The sequence below is a fragment of the Pholcus phalangioides genome, unplaced genomic scaffold, assembly GCF_987345545.1.
Source record: "Pholcus phalangioides strain wild (caught in Gottingen) unplaced genomic scaffold, Ppha-v1.0 ptg000021l_1, whole genome shotgun sequence".
Classification (NCBI taxonomy): domain Eukaryota; kingdom Metazoa; phylum Arthropoda; class Arachnida; order Araneae; family Pholcidae; genus Pholcus; species Pholcus phalangioides.
Window position 1 is genome coordinate 10,595,274 of NW_028301614.1, and position 18,640 is coordinate 10,613,913.

Consider the following 18,640-nt stretch of genomic DNA (forward strand, 5'->3'; position numbering starts at 1 on the left):
AATTACATAGCTTTCCTTTATAACTATATAAGCTTCATGTCATATAAGCTTTCCTTATAGCTCAGTGCAACATGGCGACTTTTTTCACGCGAAGCAATCGCCAACCAATTAAAGATGGCCGATAAAGACGGACATTGTATATAAAATTGCATAAAAACTGCAATATATTACATAAAATCAATCTAATATGCATTAATATGCGATAATCAATCAAAATATACGGGATGTGCGGAAAACTGCGAAGAAATTATGCACAAAAAATTGAATTAAAGAAATATGCGGTTTGGTAAAGGGTTGCCAAAACTAGCGAACACTATAAAATCGCCACATTGTCGCTGACCATGGCCCCCCACATCCAGGAGTAGGGCCCCTAGGCAGGGATATTTCGCGGGATCCCCCCCTCCCCGGTCATACATCTCACGGGTCACGGGTACTTCTATAGTTCATGTGTAGCGTGAAAAAGCAAAAAATTATGAGCATTGTCCCTCCAGGGCTAGAGCCCTGTCAGCCCGGGCCTTGAGGGAGCCATGGCGTTGACCCCGCTTGTGGAAAATTAACCCAGGCCCCACATTCATTCTAAAAACTATTGGAGGTTTTCACCAATTCTTAAATTACTGTCAAATCCGGGTTATAGCGAACTCCAAAAAACCAGAGAAAGCACTTCGTTTTATGACTATTACCAGAGGGAAAGCTCTCCTACAGCAAATTGGAAACCTTTTCCTCATCGATAGTGATGTAATACTTGAATGACCCCACGGAAACTCGCGACATGCGGAACGTATGGTCACATGAGTATTTTGTTATCATTTCCCTAAAAATGAAAACTTAGCATGTGTTTTTATTATTTCATCGAAAAACATGAATTCAATTGACAATAGTTAATTCATCAAAAAAATATTATTGTTAAAAAAATTTATTGGTACCCATCATCAGCATCACACAAACCGGAAGTTGTAAACACTGATTTACGCCTACTGTTGAAAGTGACATCTTAGCGTAGCAGCCAATCGTAACGAGAGACGTTTATCTTAAACTAACGGTATCACTGAATAAGAGCGTTTTCTATTGGCTACGAGATGTTCAATTCGGCTTGGAATCCCAAATTCACCGCGTGCATCCAGCAGCAGCTTTAACTGTATAGTTGCGTGTGTCCACGTTAAATGTATTGCAAAAGTGGAGTTTTTGATGAATATTCGAAGCGTGTTTACGAAGCACCAAATGTTCGTGTTGTCGTTGTTGTTGATATTCGCAGCTAGCATTTGTGGGGTGTTTTCGACCGGCGAGGTTATATACGCTATCAATGCCGGCGGGGAAGCACACACGGACGCGAACGGGATACCCTACAGGAGGGACCCTCTCCACGGTAAGATCGGGACCCCGTCGGATTACGGTAAACAACTGATCATCAGCAGAGTTCCACGTGCTGACCAGATATTGTACCAAACCGAGAGGTACCACCACGCCACTTTCGGGTACGAGATACCCGTCAACCAAGACGGTGACTATGTCCTGGGCATCAAGTTTTGTGAAGTGTACTTCTCGTCACCAGGGATGAAGGTAATTTGCCGGAACATATCAACGAAGATCTCTCTTAATATGTGCTGTTGAATTATATAAAACATCTACGTGTAATCTGGTACCGTGTCCACGTTAGTTTGCCTAAATTGTGGGGCTTAAGTACTAGAGATTCCCTCACCCAATAAATTTTGTGAGGGGGGCTGAGAACTCTGTCCCCCCCCCTCTCCCAATCATTCATACATATATAACCACAGAACTGCTACAACATAATCCAAAACGAACTGAATAGTGTAATTGGGCAAGATTTTGATGTTTTGTGTTCGGAATAAGGGTACCAAAAAGTAATTGCTTGTTAGAGATGATTACAGTCAATTCTGCTTATATCGTTCCCACAAAGTACTGCAAATTTTCATGTTCCCAACTCGAAATAATTCCCATCAATATTTCCTGTTTAAAGAGCCCCCCCCCCCCCCCCCCCGCTTAAAACGTTTTCACAAGGTTTTTTTTTGGAAACTGCTATAAGCGGCATTGACTGTGGTTATGAATTTTTTGTTGCATTAAAGAGGGCTGTTTCCTTGCCCTTTTTAATGCAACAAAAGTTCATAACTAAGCATCTCTGAAAAGTGATTGTTTTTGGTTACCCTTAGCCCAGACACAAAACATCAAAATCTTGCCCAATTACCAGTAGGGCAACAGCTATAATAAAATCTCTGTGCTGGCAATTTTTTTTTTCTTTGGCGATGAAAACGGTTAAAAGCATTACGAGAAGTCGCCAAGAGTGAAACAGTCGGCTTTTGGATGCCTTTCTTGCCAGTTAAAAAAATTGCCGACACATCGTTGAAAAGGGGTAACTGTACAACATATGCTAAATCAGGGTTTGATGAATCCCGCGCATCTGGTCACTTTGATGACTGATAGATAAGTATTGACGCCTAAATTTTTTCACAGGTGATTACTAGCTCAAACGAAAGGAATACACATGAAATTGTTAATAAAATTAAATTTTTCTATGAATAAACCTTATATGTACTTGTTCTGTAAAGAGTGGCTATGGTCGATATTTTTGAAAAATAAAATCTCTCTTCGGTTTGTTTAGGTGTTTGACGTGGCTCTGAATGGTGTCCACACTGTGGTATCAGATTTAGATATATATGGGAAGGTTGGTAAAGGCGTTGCTCATGATGAGTATATCCCATTCACCATCAAGGGGAATAAATTGTTCATCAATGGTGAGGAAGAATCGGAACATGATGGAAAGATCAAGGTTGAGTTTATCAAGGTATGTTTTATCTTTACTTTTTCAGTTGCTATATAATGTGAAACAAAATGTATTACATATTACAGTGTTTCAGGGTTCGGGGGTTTAAGCTGGATAAAAAATTCCTTTCGCGAAAATGGGGGGAAAAGCTTTAGCAAAATGCTACAATGCTAATGTAATGATTGATGGTTGGATGTCTACTCGTTCCGTACCTCCTGTACGCATTTTTGCAAAAGTGGCTACTACTTTCGCATTCTACGATTTTCTTTCGCATTTTGCAAAAAATGCTACTGTAGCTTAAACCCTGCAGTGTTTTGATTTTTCATAGCAATGTAAAGCATAGCAAGGGGGAAAGCATAATGATGATGCTAATTAATATACAGCAAAACCTCTTTTGCGAACACCAACAGAACGAGAAAAATCATCCAAAAAAGAATGTTGGCCGAAGGGGGTGGAAAGTTTCTTCGGAAATGGAAAAAAACCAGTTGGAAGAAATAGGTTTCTTCTGAGCAAAAGAAACTAGTTTTCCTTAATTTATTATAAAAGTTAGAATTTATGCTTTAGATATAGCAATTGCATATTTTTTATAACATTAAGTATATTTAATTACGCTAGTATGTATGCAAATTAATAACTGCATCAGGCTTTTGTAGAGTTAAGCAGTTTCTTCTGCTTGGAAGAAACTGCTGCAACAAACGAACTCTGCTTCTTCCCAGCAGAACAAACTAGTCTTCCTTTCATATTCATTATTTTCACTTACAATGTAAAAATTATGTCCGTCTTTTGATCAGGATCACATATCTAGCTGATCTTTTCATTAGACCTAGATAAATTTCATTGGAAGTTTTAAAACCCATTTATCTAATTTTGATCTAGGTGGGAAAATTATTTTTGACTTTAAGTCACAAAACAATTAAACATTCATTTATGAAACGGCACTGATCTCTTTTAAGAGGAGTTTTACTGTATATGCATATGCGTTTACAGAGTCTTCCTCTTACATTAGATCAGTCTGTTCTGGCATTGACTGCCCTCCGTATCTCAGCCCATGGTGTGAAACTTGTTTCCACATGTAGGGCTCTGTTTCTTCTTTTTTTCTCTGCGTGTTATTGGGGAGATGCTATCATACATGAATGAATTAATATATGATAGCATCATTGGTATAAATTAAAATTTTGCATGTTCTGTAGTGTTGCAGTGTGTCCTTTCACATGTGCAGTTTAGAGAGAAAACACTGATAATTGCCATAGCATGCAAATAAGATAGGGAAAAAATGTGAAAACTCTCATGGAAAAAAATTCAGTTGAACTCGCTACATTTTACTTGCTCAGTTAGTGGACATGTACATTTAGTTATGCAGTGAAATTTATTCTTGCCCTCCTATTTTCATATCGTGCAATCAATCCCAGCCATTTGATGGTCATATAATAACCTTACGAACTTTTGACTTTGTGTTGATTCTTTTTCCCAATTTTATACTTTTGACCAATTCCTTACATGTTTAAAATTATCAAGTACCGTCATGCTGTTAATTTTATGAGTCATATATATATATTTTTCAATAGGGGTACAGAGATAACCCAAAGGTGAATGCAATTTTTGTAATAAAGGGAATGCTTTCAGGTACGTATTTTATTGAAACATTTTAAATGTGACCACAGAAATTGTGAATCACGTGATGATGTTCATGATATAGTTTTAATTATTTTATTTCAAAATAATTAAATAATTTTATTTCAAATTTTGGGCATTACCTGGAACAAATTAAATGATTTTCCATAGAAACCTATTGAAAATTGCGCTTCGGCTAATGAAAAATTTTCAGCTAACTGACCTGATTTCAGAACAAATTACAGGGGTGGGAACTCGGCTCCAATTGTACAGCACTGTGTCTAAATTAACATCCTGTACCAATAGTGTATTCTTGCATTTTTCTGTGCCAAATAGCGCTTGTGTTTTTTTTTTTTTTTTTTTTTTGTGTATTTGGAGCTTCTCAAAATACTTTTACATTTGTTTTGTATATATCAGCGCCAGTGGCGCACTGAGCACATGAAATTCCCGGAATTTTGACAAAGGGAGTAAGAAAATTTTGTACCTGTGTGCTGCGAAACAATTCTTTCCAAGAGAGTGTTTTATTTCTTCATAATTTTTGCACCGCTTCCCCTCCTCCTGTCTTCCATTGTCACACTATCTCATGACTTGGAAAGTAGTTTGAGTATTGCAAAGTACAGCACTGTATTGGCAACAAAAAACTCGCTGGCTAACCATGTATGCTTTTTACACTTTGCAAGCACTACAAAGATATTTTTTTCATTCAAACAAAAATTTTCAGTCCAAAAAATATTTGATTAGAAGGGCTGCAAACATGTCGAACCAATAATTCATCCGGTCTCTCTTTGAAACAGTTGCCGCAAGTCCAGAAAACTTTATGAAATTAGTGAGGTAGCCACAGATATATTTTTTTTAAATTGACTTTTTGATTTTCCTGTCAAGTACCCTTGATTTTGTCCCTAGAAAATTTAATTGGGATAAGCACACTATCACGAAACCCCAATGATATCCACTATTGCGTAACTGAAGATGCCTTACAATGTTCTTTCAATTTCAAAGTGCAAGTGTGCATCAGTTTCCATTTTCAAAAAAAGAAAGAAAAGAAGCCATCACTGCAAGCAGTAGAAATTACAGTAGTCAATTGACATAGCGTCAAATCCCGGTTTCGTGAAAGCAAAAAAGTCAGTCTGCCAAATTACTAATGCTAATTTGTCAACTTTGCCAAATAATGAGTATTAAATCGCCAAGCATTGTGTTGATTCTCCAAAATTATTCTCTTATTTTGGAACAATTTCTGAGAAACACTAACAAGAAACGAGCGGGAATCATGTCCATCAAATTGAATAAAAAAGTTTATATTCATCAGTTTCTCACTTCTGATTAGGAACATAAATGGTAGCATCTCCCGAGCACGTAACACTGCCTAATTTACCAAAAAATATTCAAGATTTTATATGAGAATTTACATGAAGATGAAAAACTGATCTTTTTATTTTACACTATGTACACAACCCAGTTGGGTTCATTGGTGTCCCCATAAATTTATGATTTGATCAGCTCATTTTGTATCTCATCATTCATGCAAATGGAAAAGATAAGCTCCTTGAATGTCCAGACCGCGTTCAGTTTTGTTGCTAGGAGCCTTGCCCTGAAAGAAAATGTATTCAGATCATTCAGTTTGTCAAGAATCTTACCATGTGCATGCATGTTGAGATCACTCGAGTAACGTGAAGCATATTTCCAGACATAAGTTAATCTGGCTCAAGTGACAGTAATTCTGATGTAAATTATGCAAAACTTAAGCTCACAAAGCTGCTTTGTTGTATGAGTACATGCGTCCATGTTAACTGAAATGTTCGTAGCCGAGGCAGGAAAATCAAAAAGTCTTCATACGTTGAAGCTTTCGTTAGCCAAGGTACCACTGTACTTAAAAATATTTGTTTAATAAGTTATGAAATATGAATACTATCTATCATTTAAAAATGTTCTTATAAATGATGAAGCTAATGTTTGGCTTTGTTTGCAGATGTCCCACAGTTACCTCCGTTAACATCTGAAGAGAAAGAAGTAGAGGAAGAAGTTGGTGCCCATTCAGAAAAAGTTACACCAGTACGAAGGCCATCAGGACCGAAAAATCCTAACCCTTACGAAACAGATGATAGTAGTTCAATGTTGCCAATTTTTATTGCCGTTGGTGCCTTCATACCACTTCTGCTTTGTTTATGCAGACTATGACCATAATAGCACATATAGAGTATGAGCATATTTTGAAGTAAATTGGATTTCATGTGACTTGTAATGAAATGTGACACTGTGATGCTTTTTGCATCACATAGTGAAAGCAATTTGCTATGAGTGAGCAATTGCTGAAAAATATAGACAATTTATGTGTGAGGGTTTCATTGAATTTTATGGGTGTATGGTAGATTGTGGAGTGGGTTTTTGTGTGTGTTTGTGTGGGGGGATATACTGTGCCCACCCCCTGTATTTCCACCAAAGTCATCCATTTCTGCACATAGGAAAAATGCACACTTGGATAAATATTTTTCTTATCAATTTTTTTAGGATCGTTTTAAAGGGCTGTGAATATTTGGAAATATTTTTGCATGTCGTACGAAGTCAGAATGAAATAAGGGAAAATTCCTTAAAGTGTCTGACTTGATACGATATAAACTGCAACATTTAGAAGCATTTCTTATATAGAAATTCATTAATATGCATTTTTTCAGTCAAAGTTAACCAAAGTTATTTGTTTCTAAATGAATGATAATTTTATGAAAAAAAGTATAGTCCAGCCTGGAGAGAACGAAGTCACACAGGAAAAACATTTGCAATATCTGATATTTGCTAAAACCGATACATGATAAATACTCTAGTTTAATGAGAAAAATCTACTTGAAGCAGAGTTTTCTCAACCCATGGTCCCCAAACCAGAAACAGCTCCCTGAGGTGGGACAGGTGGTCCCCAGATGGACGCGAGAATTTGATCACTGTTTAAATAAAAATGCTTCACACATGTCAGAAATAATAACAATATTCATATAGACTAGAGTATAATATTAGACCCATACACTCAGTGGTCCTCAAAGTCTGTGCTGCGGCTCCCAGGTGCATCACCAACCTATGTCAGAGGCAAACTGTCACTGTTATGTGTGCCTGTTGAGGGATTTGAAGTGGTTGCTTACTAGACTATTCTGGTGAACCATGGATAAACGTTGGCTGAGGCAAGGAAGTTGTGAATGGAAAAAGTTTAATACAAATACAAATGCTATAACAGGTAAAATGCCCACACTATCACTACTGTATGTGGTCCGTCGAATTGTTAGACATGGTCCTGGGGTTTGCAAAGACAAACATTGTCATGAACAAAACTGCAATTATGAGGATCCCCCTCTTTATTCAAACGATTCTGATAATGAATTGTTCAAACAGAGAACTAGCTATTGATGGCACTGACGGACCAGACCCATAGCCTTCCTCAGGATAATATAGTAATACTTCACATTGAGACTTTGTTTTTGAAAGAACTTCTGATTTTACGAAATTTCATTCTGTGAAAAAATGTCCATTCTTTGCGAAAACTTCGGTGTATCTGATACTCATAAATATAACAATTTGTTTTTTAACAAAGCAATATTTTTAACATTATTTTGATATTGCAGGTTTAAGACAAAAAAACTTTGTTATAACTGATGCTTCGTAATGACTGATTTTAGTATGAATGGGCGCATGTATTTTTTTGGGAAAAAATGCTAAAATTACTTGTTTCTGTCCACATGAGTTACCTTTTGCCAACAACAATAGCTTGATATTTATACAAAAAATTGCCACGTTTTTAAGACAAATATTTTATTTATTTATTTGTCTTAAAAACGTGGCAATTTTTTGTATAAATTAAAACCAGGCAAAGTTACTCATTTTTTGTGATAATAGCTTGATATTTTCATACTCTCTAACTTTTAAGCAAAGAGTTTGTTGAAATAGAATTTTTTTCCTTCTGTCAGACAACACTTGGCATTACAAGAACATTATTACAAAAGAAATCTGAAATTTATTGCAGCCTAACAAAGTTTTCCCATGCTTATGGGCTGCACAGTTAATATAAAATTCAAACTTGGCTATGGGTAGGGTGCTCATGTGTTCTTATGGTTATCCTTGTGACATAAAAGATTAGAATTATTGGAAAGAAGTTATTGTTCGATTGTTGAATGTTTTTTTATGTGCATTTGGTTTCTTCTCTGTGAGCAGTTGTGATGAGATTCTGAAAACCTCGTCTTGCTCTTTCTCTTTTTTTCACAATGCACTCATGTTCATTCTAAATTGTCTTGTAATTTTGACATTTATTTTACATTGGGGGGGGGGGAAATTATATCACTCACTGTTCATTACGGAACCAAATAAAAAAAAAATTTTAAACATTGCAGATCAATTTGGATTGAAGATTGAAATTCATGTTATGTAGCCCAGCTTTCAAGTAACCTGCATGATCATGAAATAAGCGAGAATCCTATATTTCATGTTTGTTTATTGGTAGTGACCAAGATTATCTCTAACATAATTATCAATCTCTGTATAATCCTTGTCTCTTATCCGCATCATTCAACATCAACTTTAAAAGGAAGGAAGGAAAAAAATCTTGTATCACACATTTTTTTGGTTTAAAGTTTTCCAAAAAAAAATTTTAATGGGTTCATTATAAGTACCCATTTTCCAACAAACTCGGTGATATAGTTTTATGTAATGTTTATTTTTATTTATGTATTTTTTTTATCATAGAGTTGAAAAGCTTTTATTTATAGAACAGAACTATATGCAGCCCAGCCTTTTATCCTTAGAATGTATGGCACACGTTGGGGGAGAAAAATCCATATGGTGACCTAGGCAGACAGTGAAGTCCTGGTCTTGTCATTACATTGTAAAGTAAATAATATTCACTGAGAAACATTTTTGGGACAAAAGCTTGAATGTGAATAGATAAATATGAATCTGATATGCCATCATACAGCATTTTTTTAATGTTGAGCCATTTCAAAGGCTGTGAATTATTACTGAAAATATCAAATTTTCTTCTCTCACTCTATTAACTTTGATCCCCTTTCCTTCCTGAAATATAATTATAATTTGTAGTAGGACGATGTTGAAGTTAAGCTACAATTTAGCCAGTAGGATTGGGCTGGCAATCACAGTAAAACCTCTCTTTTGTGGTCACCGGCGGGACAAAAAAAATTGCCCATAAAAGAGATGGGGGGGGGGTGAATGTTAATCACTGGTTTTGAAAGGCATACTTTCATTAAACAAGGGGAAATTATTATTTGGCCATAAAAGAGGGGTTATCGCATTTAAGGGATGTCCGTTAAGAATTGTTTCGCTGTATGTTCATAAATCAGGGTCCAGATAAACATAAATATTCACACAGGAACTTGAAGAAAGTTGTTAAATAAAGGTTATTTAATGGAATTCAAGTTCATTTGTATGCCAATACAATCTGCAACATTATTCAGAAATTATGTGATGCAATATTGTTTGCGATATTGAGTTCTGTATTCTTTTAATGCCTCAAAAGTTTTTTGGCTTCTGAGAGGCAAAAAAAACCAGCTCGTTGTAACATAATGAGAGCCATGTAGCATTCGAAAATACTTTTTTTTGTATGAAAAATATATTTTGTATATATACACACACATGCTGTGTAAAGAAAATGGAAATTTGAAAATTTTAGTTAAAATTTCTTGAAAAGGCAATTTTCTAGAAAGTTTTGAAGAAATAAAATCTTAACATATATGCATGTAAATAAGATGTTAATATAGATGCTTTCACTACAGTGTGTATGAGATAAAAGAAACTAAATATTAAAAATATCAATGTGTATATATATTTTATTTTTATGCATTTCTATTCCTGAAAGTGAATCCATAATACGAGTACTATGGGTCACCCTTGACTGATTTTCAGACCTCCTTTTCATGTATTTGGGCGTACAGGTTATGAAACAAGCAACAAATCAACTATTTCCCATAATATCAATAAGTGATACCTCAGCTTACAAATTTTTGGCTAATGAGAAGTTTTTCTGCCTTGGCTAACAAACATTTTAGCTGGTATGGATGCATGTGCATAACATAAAACATCCACATCGTGAGCTAAATTTCCATGCTAATCAAAATGAATCCAATGGGTAACTGTTACTTGAGCCACATTAATTTATTTCCACCTCCGTATCGCTTTACAGATAAATCTTTCTCTTTCAGAAAGATTTTGAGCCATTTCATGTGAAATGAGAAAAAATTTATTTTAATTAAGCTAAGAAAAAATGTATTTTTGAAAAAAGAAAAGGGTAAGAGTTAATAGTCTTAATACTAAACTTCTAGAAATTTATCTTTTCCATCTGTATGTGTGTGTGTGAGAGAGAGAGTAATGAGCTAACTTTATTACATAGCACACCACCTTGCACACTTTTTTTTTACTGTGACTCACAAACTTGACTGCATAGCATACATAGGGTAAACTAAAAAGATGTTTAGTTATTTCATCTTTCTCTAAATTCCCCTTCATCGAATTGTGAAGTTGTTTATCTCAATCTTCTTTCATATTTGTTTATTTTATTTATTATCCCCTTATTCCACATTTTTTATAACACTTCCTTATCTAGAGAATTAATTATGGACGCTAGTTTTTAGTGCTTCTTAGTGTTTCATGAAACTTCAAATTTTGAGCCATTTCTGGAACGAATTAAATGGTTTTTCATAGAAACCTATGAAAAATCACATTTCAGTTTATGAATGTGATTCTAAAACAAATTAGCTTAAGCTAAGGTATCACTGTGTATCAAAGAGACTCTGCTACCCCTCACAAATTTTGTATTGACGAAAGCTGTGGTGATGAGATCACAACCAGTTTGCGCATGGGTGAAAAAAAAAGCAGAGCCACACAATTTTTCCCAGAGGAACCCGGTCACACGTAGAATGGATTCATTTTTACCCATGTGTAAATCTATTTAGATAGATATTTCTTCCTGGTAATGTCTTATTACTTTATGGTTTGTCTGAAACCAGTGGTTTTTTTTTGTTCAGATATTTTAGAGTATTATATCAAAGAGTATTTTAGGTATAAAAAAACTATTTTCACATTTGTTCCCGAACTTTGTACATTGTCATATGCTGTTATAGTTGCGTGGCAGAAGTTTTTTTTCAAATAAAGTCTAGTCATGATAATGTGTCTTAAAGCAAAGGAAGGACAAATAATTTCAATAATTCAATTTTGTTTCATTTACTGCTTCAAATGTTTACTTTCGACTTTACTAATTAAAATTACTCATTGCCTGTGTAATCGATGGTGTGCTTCGCCAAAATATTTTGAATGCCTTATCTCTTGATGATATTTAAATGACTGTATCATTTATTTTATTGTGATAACTTCTGAAATTTTGAAATGTGAACTCAGTCTATAACCTATAAAAATTGCTTTATTTACTTTTTCCTACCCTTTGTGCATGTATATATTTGTAAGCGGTTTGCTTTGAGCCAGTCTTCCTCAACCTATGTATAGTCTGTGAACCGGATGTGGTCCACCACGATGGGACAGGTGATCTCCAGGCAGACTTGTGACCGTATTCACCAATGTAATTTAAACTGCAATCTCAGGTGAAAAGATTGAAAATGGAAACTGATTGGTTAAATTGAGGATTTTAGCCAATCTGTGTCTATTGCTAATCCTTTAACCTGCGATTGTAGTTTAAACTTTGTCTGTGAATACGGCCATAGGCAATTTAGTTCTAAATGAATGAAAACTCATTCAAATGGTGCAATATCAATATTAATAATATTCTTATGAATTTAAATGAAAAATTTGACTTATATAATACTCAAAATAACCTTATATTATCTTATATTTCATCAAGAAAAATGTGGGATGTCTCTAATTTGTAGCCGAAAAAAAATACTATGCATTTCTGACAAATTTGTTAATTATTGCAAAAGTTAATAAGTTATGGAAATGATCTTCATTTATGATCTGAAAATTCCAGAAAGCTCCATTGAAAGAACGAGACAATTTTTCAATAAAATAATCGAACAGTCAAAAATACACAAATTTCTCAAAATACAGGTCATGTGGTCACCATTCATACTGTAAATTGATAGTCTGTCGAACTGTTTTAGACATTTTTTGGGTCAGGAAGGTTGAGAAGTGCTGCTTTAAGTGATAATCATGTTGTATGTGGGTTTTACTAATTTCTTGGCTTAAGAGGTAAAATAAAGATAATCTTTCAATAATAGTGCACAAATCGTGTGTAAAATACAAGAAGATTCTGCTGGAACTAGTCTCAGAAAGTTGATCTGTAATAAAAAATTTACCATGTAGCTAACAATGTAATTTACACAAAACTCTTGCCTAGGATTGGGATGTGATCACTGAAGGGCTATCGCTCGTCAAATACCCAATATTTCAGAAAGGGTACTTAAAATTTCAAAAGAACAGGTCAGCATGGGCCATTCGATACTTGCCTACTGCAACAAAGGATGATCAGAGATGTTAAAAGTTCAATATCCTAATCATTTTTGTCCGAAATATTTGCTCACTTGGAAGTACTATGGAAACTACAATAAGATGACTGCAGAATAGATTACTACCACAGAAAGCTCCCCACTGAGGGTCTATTAAGCCCTCTCGCAGAAAAATACAGTGATGCTACAAACATTATCAAAGTTTTATCAATTTAATGCATCCCTAGGCCAGGGTTGTTTGGTTTAAACCACGGTTTTAACCAACTGGTTTTTTTCAAAAAATCAGATAAAAGTGGCCTAAATATTATTTTTTCCCTGAAAAATATAATATTTGTTCATTATTAGCCAAAATGTTTCATATTTACCTTATTTTATATCCTTGGGGTACATTCTGACTGTATATCTTTAAATGACATAAGATTTTATAAGTGGTTTTTTTCAAAAAGTCTCATAAAAGTGGCCAGAATATATATATATTTTTCATATGAAGTATCTTAGTCATTTAAAGTTATATATAAAAGCCAAAACTTCTCATTCTTACAACATTTTCTAACCTTTGGCTACAAGGTTACTACTACTTGAAATTCATGAATACAGATTGCATCACACATCTAAATGTAGTGGTGTATTACATATCTCACAGGGTTTCTTTTTCCCTTCACAAAGAAGCAGCTACAGTAGTGACACCATCATGCTAGGGGCAGGTGGTCCTATAATCCAATAAAGACACCAGCTGTCCTTAAAGGACAAAGACTAGTGTACTAGTTGTTACATTACCTCACATACGTTTTCATTCCCATAAGAAGTAGCACATCTCCTACTCTATATCTCCCAGTCTTAATATTCAATAGTTGTTTTTTTATACTTTCACACACACTGTTAAGCCCAGTTAATCAAGGTTCTACTGTATAGTAGTAACAGATTTATGAAAAATAATCAGCTATATACAGGGTGATTATAATTTAAGTTTTGATTCCAAAACTATACAATAAGTACTGATCGGAATGACCTGAAAATTTGCATGGATACTCCTGAAGCAATGGACGTTTCTTTCGCAAAAGAAAAAAGTGCAAAATGTGCAAGTAGATGATGCTATACTTGGCCAGCAGTATAATCTATTTTGTGCAACCACATCATTTCGGCACTTCCACAGCATCAGTGTGTGGATAGAACTTCTATCAAGATGCACATTGCAATACCAGCAAAGCAGCTGCTGAAGACCCATTTTGACAGGATGCACCTTAACCCTTGTAACTACTGGCTGTGGGGGTACCTCAAAATGTTATAAACAGTGGTCAGATTGCAAACTTTGATGAATTGTAATCTCCAGCACATTCCCTATACGTTAGAAGTTCCTCATTCCTCAGCAATATGAACGGGGGAAAGGGGGCGCGTTTGGTTTAATAAAGCTGAATTGCAAGCACATCCCCATTATGACCATGGCATATTCCGATTCTGTTGTTGAACAAAAATTTTTGTGCTTTCAACCTCATAGCCAGAACACGCGGTGGACAACATATTTAACATTTTTTGAGTAAGTTGTAGTTATTTGTTCATTTACTTCATTTTTTTTGTGATGTTTCCGTGAATTATGGACTCGTGCAATGCTATAATTAAGTTATAATTTTGCCTTGACTGGCTATCGTTTCCATTCTGCGAGCAAATTTCCCACATGTTGGATGATGTCATTAATTTTACATTTTTAATTATTTTTTCCCCTTTATCAAATAAAATTGAATTTTTTCAGGAATATTCATGTCAATTTTCAAGTCATTCTGACAATCGCTCTTTTTTTAGTGTTTTGAAATCAGAACCTTAGTTATAATCACCCTGTATATCGTAAATCATCGTTAATTAATCCGCATTATTTATGCATCATTAAATGCATTATATTCACCTAATTTTTATTACTTTTTGCAAAATAGCTTCCTAATTAAGTATACTGAAAGTAACTGGAGAAAAACCTTTATATATTATATGATTAATAATAACATTAAAAGAATTTTCAAACACACAGTAATCCATTGAGTTAAGCAAAAAATAATTAAATGGCAAAAGTTGGTTTTTGTTAAAATTTAATAAATATTTATTGATTAATTAGCATGGGAATAGTGTTAATTACATTAATAAACATTTTATTTTTGTTAATTATTGGAAGTTTGAATGATTTTTCAGAAATTTCATTGTTTTAATGTTAATACCATTTAAAACAAAAAAACCGGTTTAAACCAAAAAAACCCGGTTTTTGGTTTTTTTCAAAAAACCGGTTTTTTTACCAACCCTGCCCTAGGCACACTTTTACTCTGTAAGGACCCATGTTTTTTTATTCAACTTGGTTCTGGGTGCATTAGAGCAGGTGATGAAAGTGTCTGCCACTTGCCAAAAAGGGACATCTTTACCCATGTTTGCAAACTCCCAGTGATTTGCAATGAGCATTTTTGAACTTTTTAGTGCATAAATACTACTTTACTGCACACCAACTCTCTGCTCCACTTGGGCACAGTGCGTAAATACTATCACCTGTCTGATGCTTACTCACCATTCAATGTAGCATTATCCAAGGATTATTGTGTCATAATTTTGAGTGGTTATTGTGCATCACCTGCAGAATTTTTATTAACAAATTTTTCTGGCTGGTTCTATCAGAATCGTCCTGTATATCTCGTAGTCCCCAAAGTGAATTATGATACCAAAGAAATTAATTTTCTCCTACTTTTTCATTTTATCTTTTGTGGTTATGATTCTTTGAAGGATTATAATGTAATCAGACATTTTTTGATTATAGGTTTTCAGTGAAAGTCTCAGTACCTGTAAAATCTCTGCTTTTTTCATTTCCTATGTAAACAGCTTGATTGAGGGAAGCCATCAGACACTGAATAAATGCTACAGGATTCAAAAAATATTAATCTATTTTCTTGTATAGAGTTTCCTCATTTATTAAAATTTTGGAAACCACTTGCTTTTAGTGGCGTTTTGGCTTGAGCAAAGCAGAGATTATACTGTCATGGCATGTGTTTGAAACAGAAAAGAAAAAGGCTTTTGAGATAGTTTTCTTTGTCAAATCTGCCTTATTAGTTTAACCCTCTCAGCAGCAATTACGAGATATCTCACCCAACTCGATGCTTTGTATTCTGGCAATTATGAGATGTATCGTCTCCTTAAAACCCTTTTATTTGAGCAATAACTAGCCCGAATACTTTGCTTCTCCCAAGAACATATTTTCTACACACATCCCAGCCTGTCAGATCAACTGCCACTGGGCAAAGTCAGCTTTTATGTTTAAATTTTGATAACAGAAGAGTGTGTGTTTAAAATTTTCCTTTTTTCATTTCATCCTTTGGGATAGTGTAGGATTATGCATACAGTATAAACAATAGAAAAATATTATATCTCATCTGTTTTTTTAATTATTATTCACAGAGTTTGGGGGCACTATCATCTGCATAAAATTTAACAAATAAAAGTCTTGAAAAGAAAACGTGGTATTTTACAGAGGGTTTGGTTATTTCTACTGCGCCCATTTGCCAGTTATAATGGGGATCACAAACTTCACGTCAAGTTTCAGTACACTTACACACACATTCCAACATGTACCAATTCATTAGAGGTCCCACAAAGTAATATGGACAAGGTGCATGTGTGTGGTTTAGTAGTTGTAATGGGGATCAGTGAAATTTTTAAAACCACGTAAAGAGTTAACAGAGATCTGACACTTTGCCTTTACATTAAGGACTTTTCCTGACTTTCACGATTTTTTAGCAAATTTTGTGCAAGTACTGTATTTACTTGATTTTGCAATAGAGTTGGATGTGTTCAATTATATTATAAACCTTTGAGTTTTCCACTGATTTTGTTTTGTTTAAAAATGTTTCATTTGTTTTTTCATGAATCTATATTTTATATGTGCATTTCAGGCAGTATAGTTGTATAAAATTATAAAATATTATTAAATGGTTTTTGAGCATCTCATTCTGTTCATATGTGTACCACATACTTTTCACCTGACTTGAACAATTATCTTTTATTGCAAAGATGTTTTGAAATAAAATTCTGTTCTCTCTTATTACACATATGTTGTGTTATCTCACCTTCATAATGCTGCTTATCTTGTGACTGCAGCTTCAATGCTGCTGTTATAGTTCAAAAAAGAAAATTTAGAAGTCATATATATATTTTTTTATTTTATTCATTCAGGAAATATTTATCTTTGAAATCAGCTCTAAATTGTATATAACTGTCATGTTGCTTTATATCGGGGTGTACCCAAAAGCAACTGGAATTGCCTTACGGTAAGCGGAGCATCATCAGTATATGCAGTTCTCAGTATGTGCTAGGTAAAGCGTAAAGCCATTCCTTATGAGCCAATGTGTTAAGTGTCATTGCTTGTGAAGGTTGTGTTTGGCATCCATGAATTTTTTTTCACGGAAGCTGTTTAGCTTGTTTCTCGTTTTTGGTCATGGTAGACTTATGTGAGCAGTGCAGGTCTGTGAAAAAAGCAGCAGAGAGAGAAACTTGGAATATTAGGAAAACTTGCAGTGATACTGCTATGGATAAAACTGAAGTGTACGAATGGTTTCCCCCCCCCCCTTTTCAAAGAAGGTGAAGTGTTGACTGAGACGATCAATCTAGCTGCTAAGAAGATGGCACAACAGTGTGTGCAGAAAGGAATAGATTTGTGCGAAATGTTGGCTGGTTTTTGCATGATGACAATGTTCCTTTTTAAATTTCCTTCACAGTGCACCAATTAGGGAAATAGTTCAAACAGTGTGGTTGCAGTGTGTCACCTGGCTTAGCTCTATGTGGCTTTTCTTTATTTCTACAGATGAAGAGGGGCCTGAAATGAGAAAAGGTTTTGCCAACATGGGATGAGGTGAAAACAAAAATGACTGGCATCACAACAGACAAATTTAAAAAATGTTTTGAACAATAGAAGAAAAGACGACAAGTGTATGAGCTTGAATGAAGAGTACTTTCAAGGAAATTAAAGAATTTTCGCAAAAAAACATTGTGAAAAGAGAAATTCCGTTACTTTTGGGTACCCCTTCCTGGTAACTGTATCAGCCCAATCAATGAATGAAAGGTGCAAACTACCATTGAGTAAAAAATACTATATTTGGGACTAAAATTTTCAACATTAATGATGTAAAATATTTGACTGACCGGAAATTCTGTCAATTGAAAAAATTACATAAAACATGATTTTTCTAGGGGATAAAGGCTCATTTCTTCATGAGAATTTCGTAAGTTTTATCATATTTTAGATGACTAATCCTTCAGTTTGATTAATACACTTCCAGGTTCATGACTGTCAGTACAGTACTTTTTTCAGGATGCCCTAAATCCAGGAATGTAAACCAATAATTCTGAATCTGGAACCTCAATCGTTCTTTGAATATATTCATGACCGATTCAGGTGATCATTACAGGAAGAATATTTTTTTATGAATCGTATCAAATAGGAATGGGCATTTGTTCCCTTTGGGGAAAAAATAATATATATTTGTATGCCTATTATTATTAATTTGTTCACTGGACATATTTTGTTAAATGAAAAACCTGTCTGACGGAGATCATAAAATTAACTTTGTTTTCAAAAATCTTGGATTAAGGCTGTCATACTAGTCTTTATTAAATACAGTATTTTATACTTGTGTGTGTGCTTCATTGTAGAATTTTTATGAGCTGGAAATAAAAGAAAAAGTCTTGTTTATTTTTATGGCATGAATTCTGAGCAGATTTTTTCTTGTATAAGTCGAAACAGAAGTTTATGAATGAAAATGTCTTTTTCCCAATTACATATATAGAGTATAACACA

The 18,640-nt window shown here is 34.3% G+C and overlaps 1 protein-coding gene and 1 long non-coding RNA gene across 2 annotated transcripts; both read left to right on the top strand.

Moving 5' to 3' along the window:
- The first annotated feature begins 1,067 nt into the window (after positions 1-1,067).
- LOC149070601 (malectin-A) lies at positions 1,068-8,173 on the top strand. Its single transcript, XM_089249184.1, has 4 exons — positions 1,068-1,557; positions 2,615-2,797; positions 4,342-4,399; positions 6,354-8,173. Exons 1-4 carry the CDS (start codon positions 1,186-1,188, stop codon positions 6,560-6,562), a joined length of 822 nt encoding a protein of 273 aa, XP_089105310.1. The 5' UTR covers positions 1,068-1,185; the 3' UTR covers positions 6,563-8,173.
- A 32-nt stretch (positions 8,174-8,205) lies between these two features.
- On the top strand, positions 8,206-18,535 carry LOC149070602 (uncharacterized). The gene is made up of 2 exons (XR_016195036.1): positions 8,206-13,052; positions 15,116-18,535. It is a non-coding gene; the product is annotated as an uncharacterized LOC149070602 (long non-coding RNA).
- The last annotated feature ends 105 nt before the right edge of the window (positions 18,536-18,640 follow it).

Coding starts and splice junctions, on each gene's coding strand:
- LOC149070601 (XM_089249184.1), top strand. CDS start 1,186: ATGAATATTCGAAGCGTGTTTACGAAGCACCAAATGTTCGTGTTGTCG. Junction 1,558..2,614: donor TCTCGTCACCAGGGATGAAG/GTAATTTGCCGG, acceptor CGGTTTGTTTAG/GTGTTTGACGTGGCTCTGAA. Junction 4,400..6,353: donor AATAAAGGGAATGCTTTCAG/GTACGTATTTTA, acceptor CTTTGTTTGCAG/ATGTCCCACAGTTACCTCCG.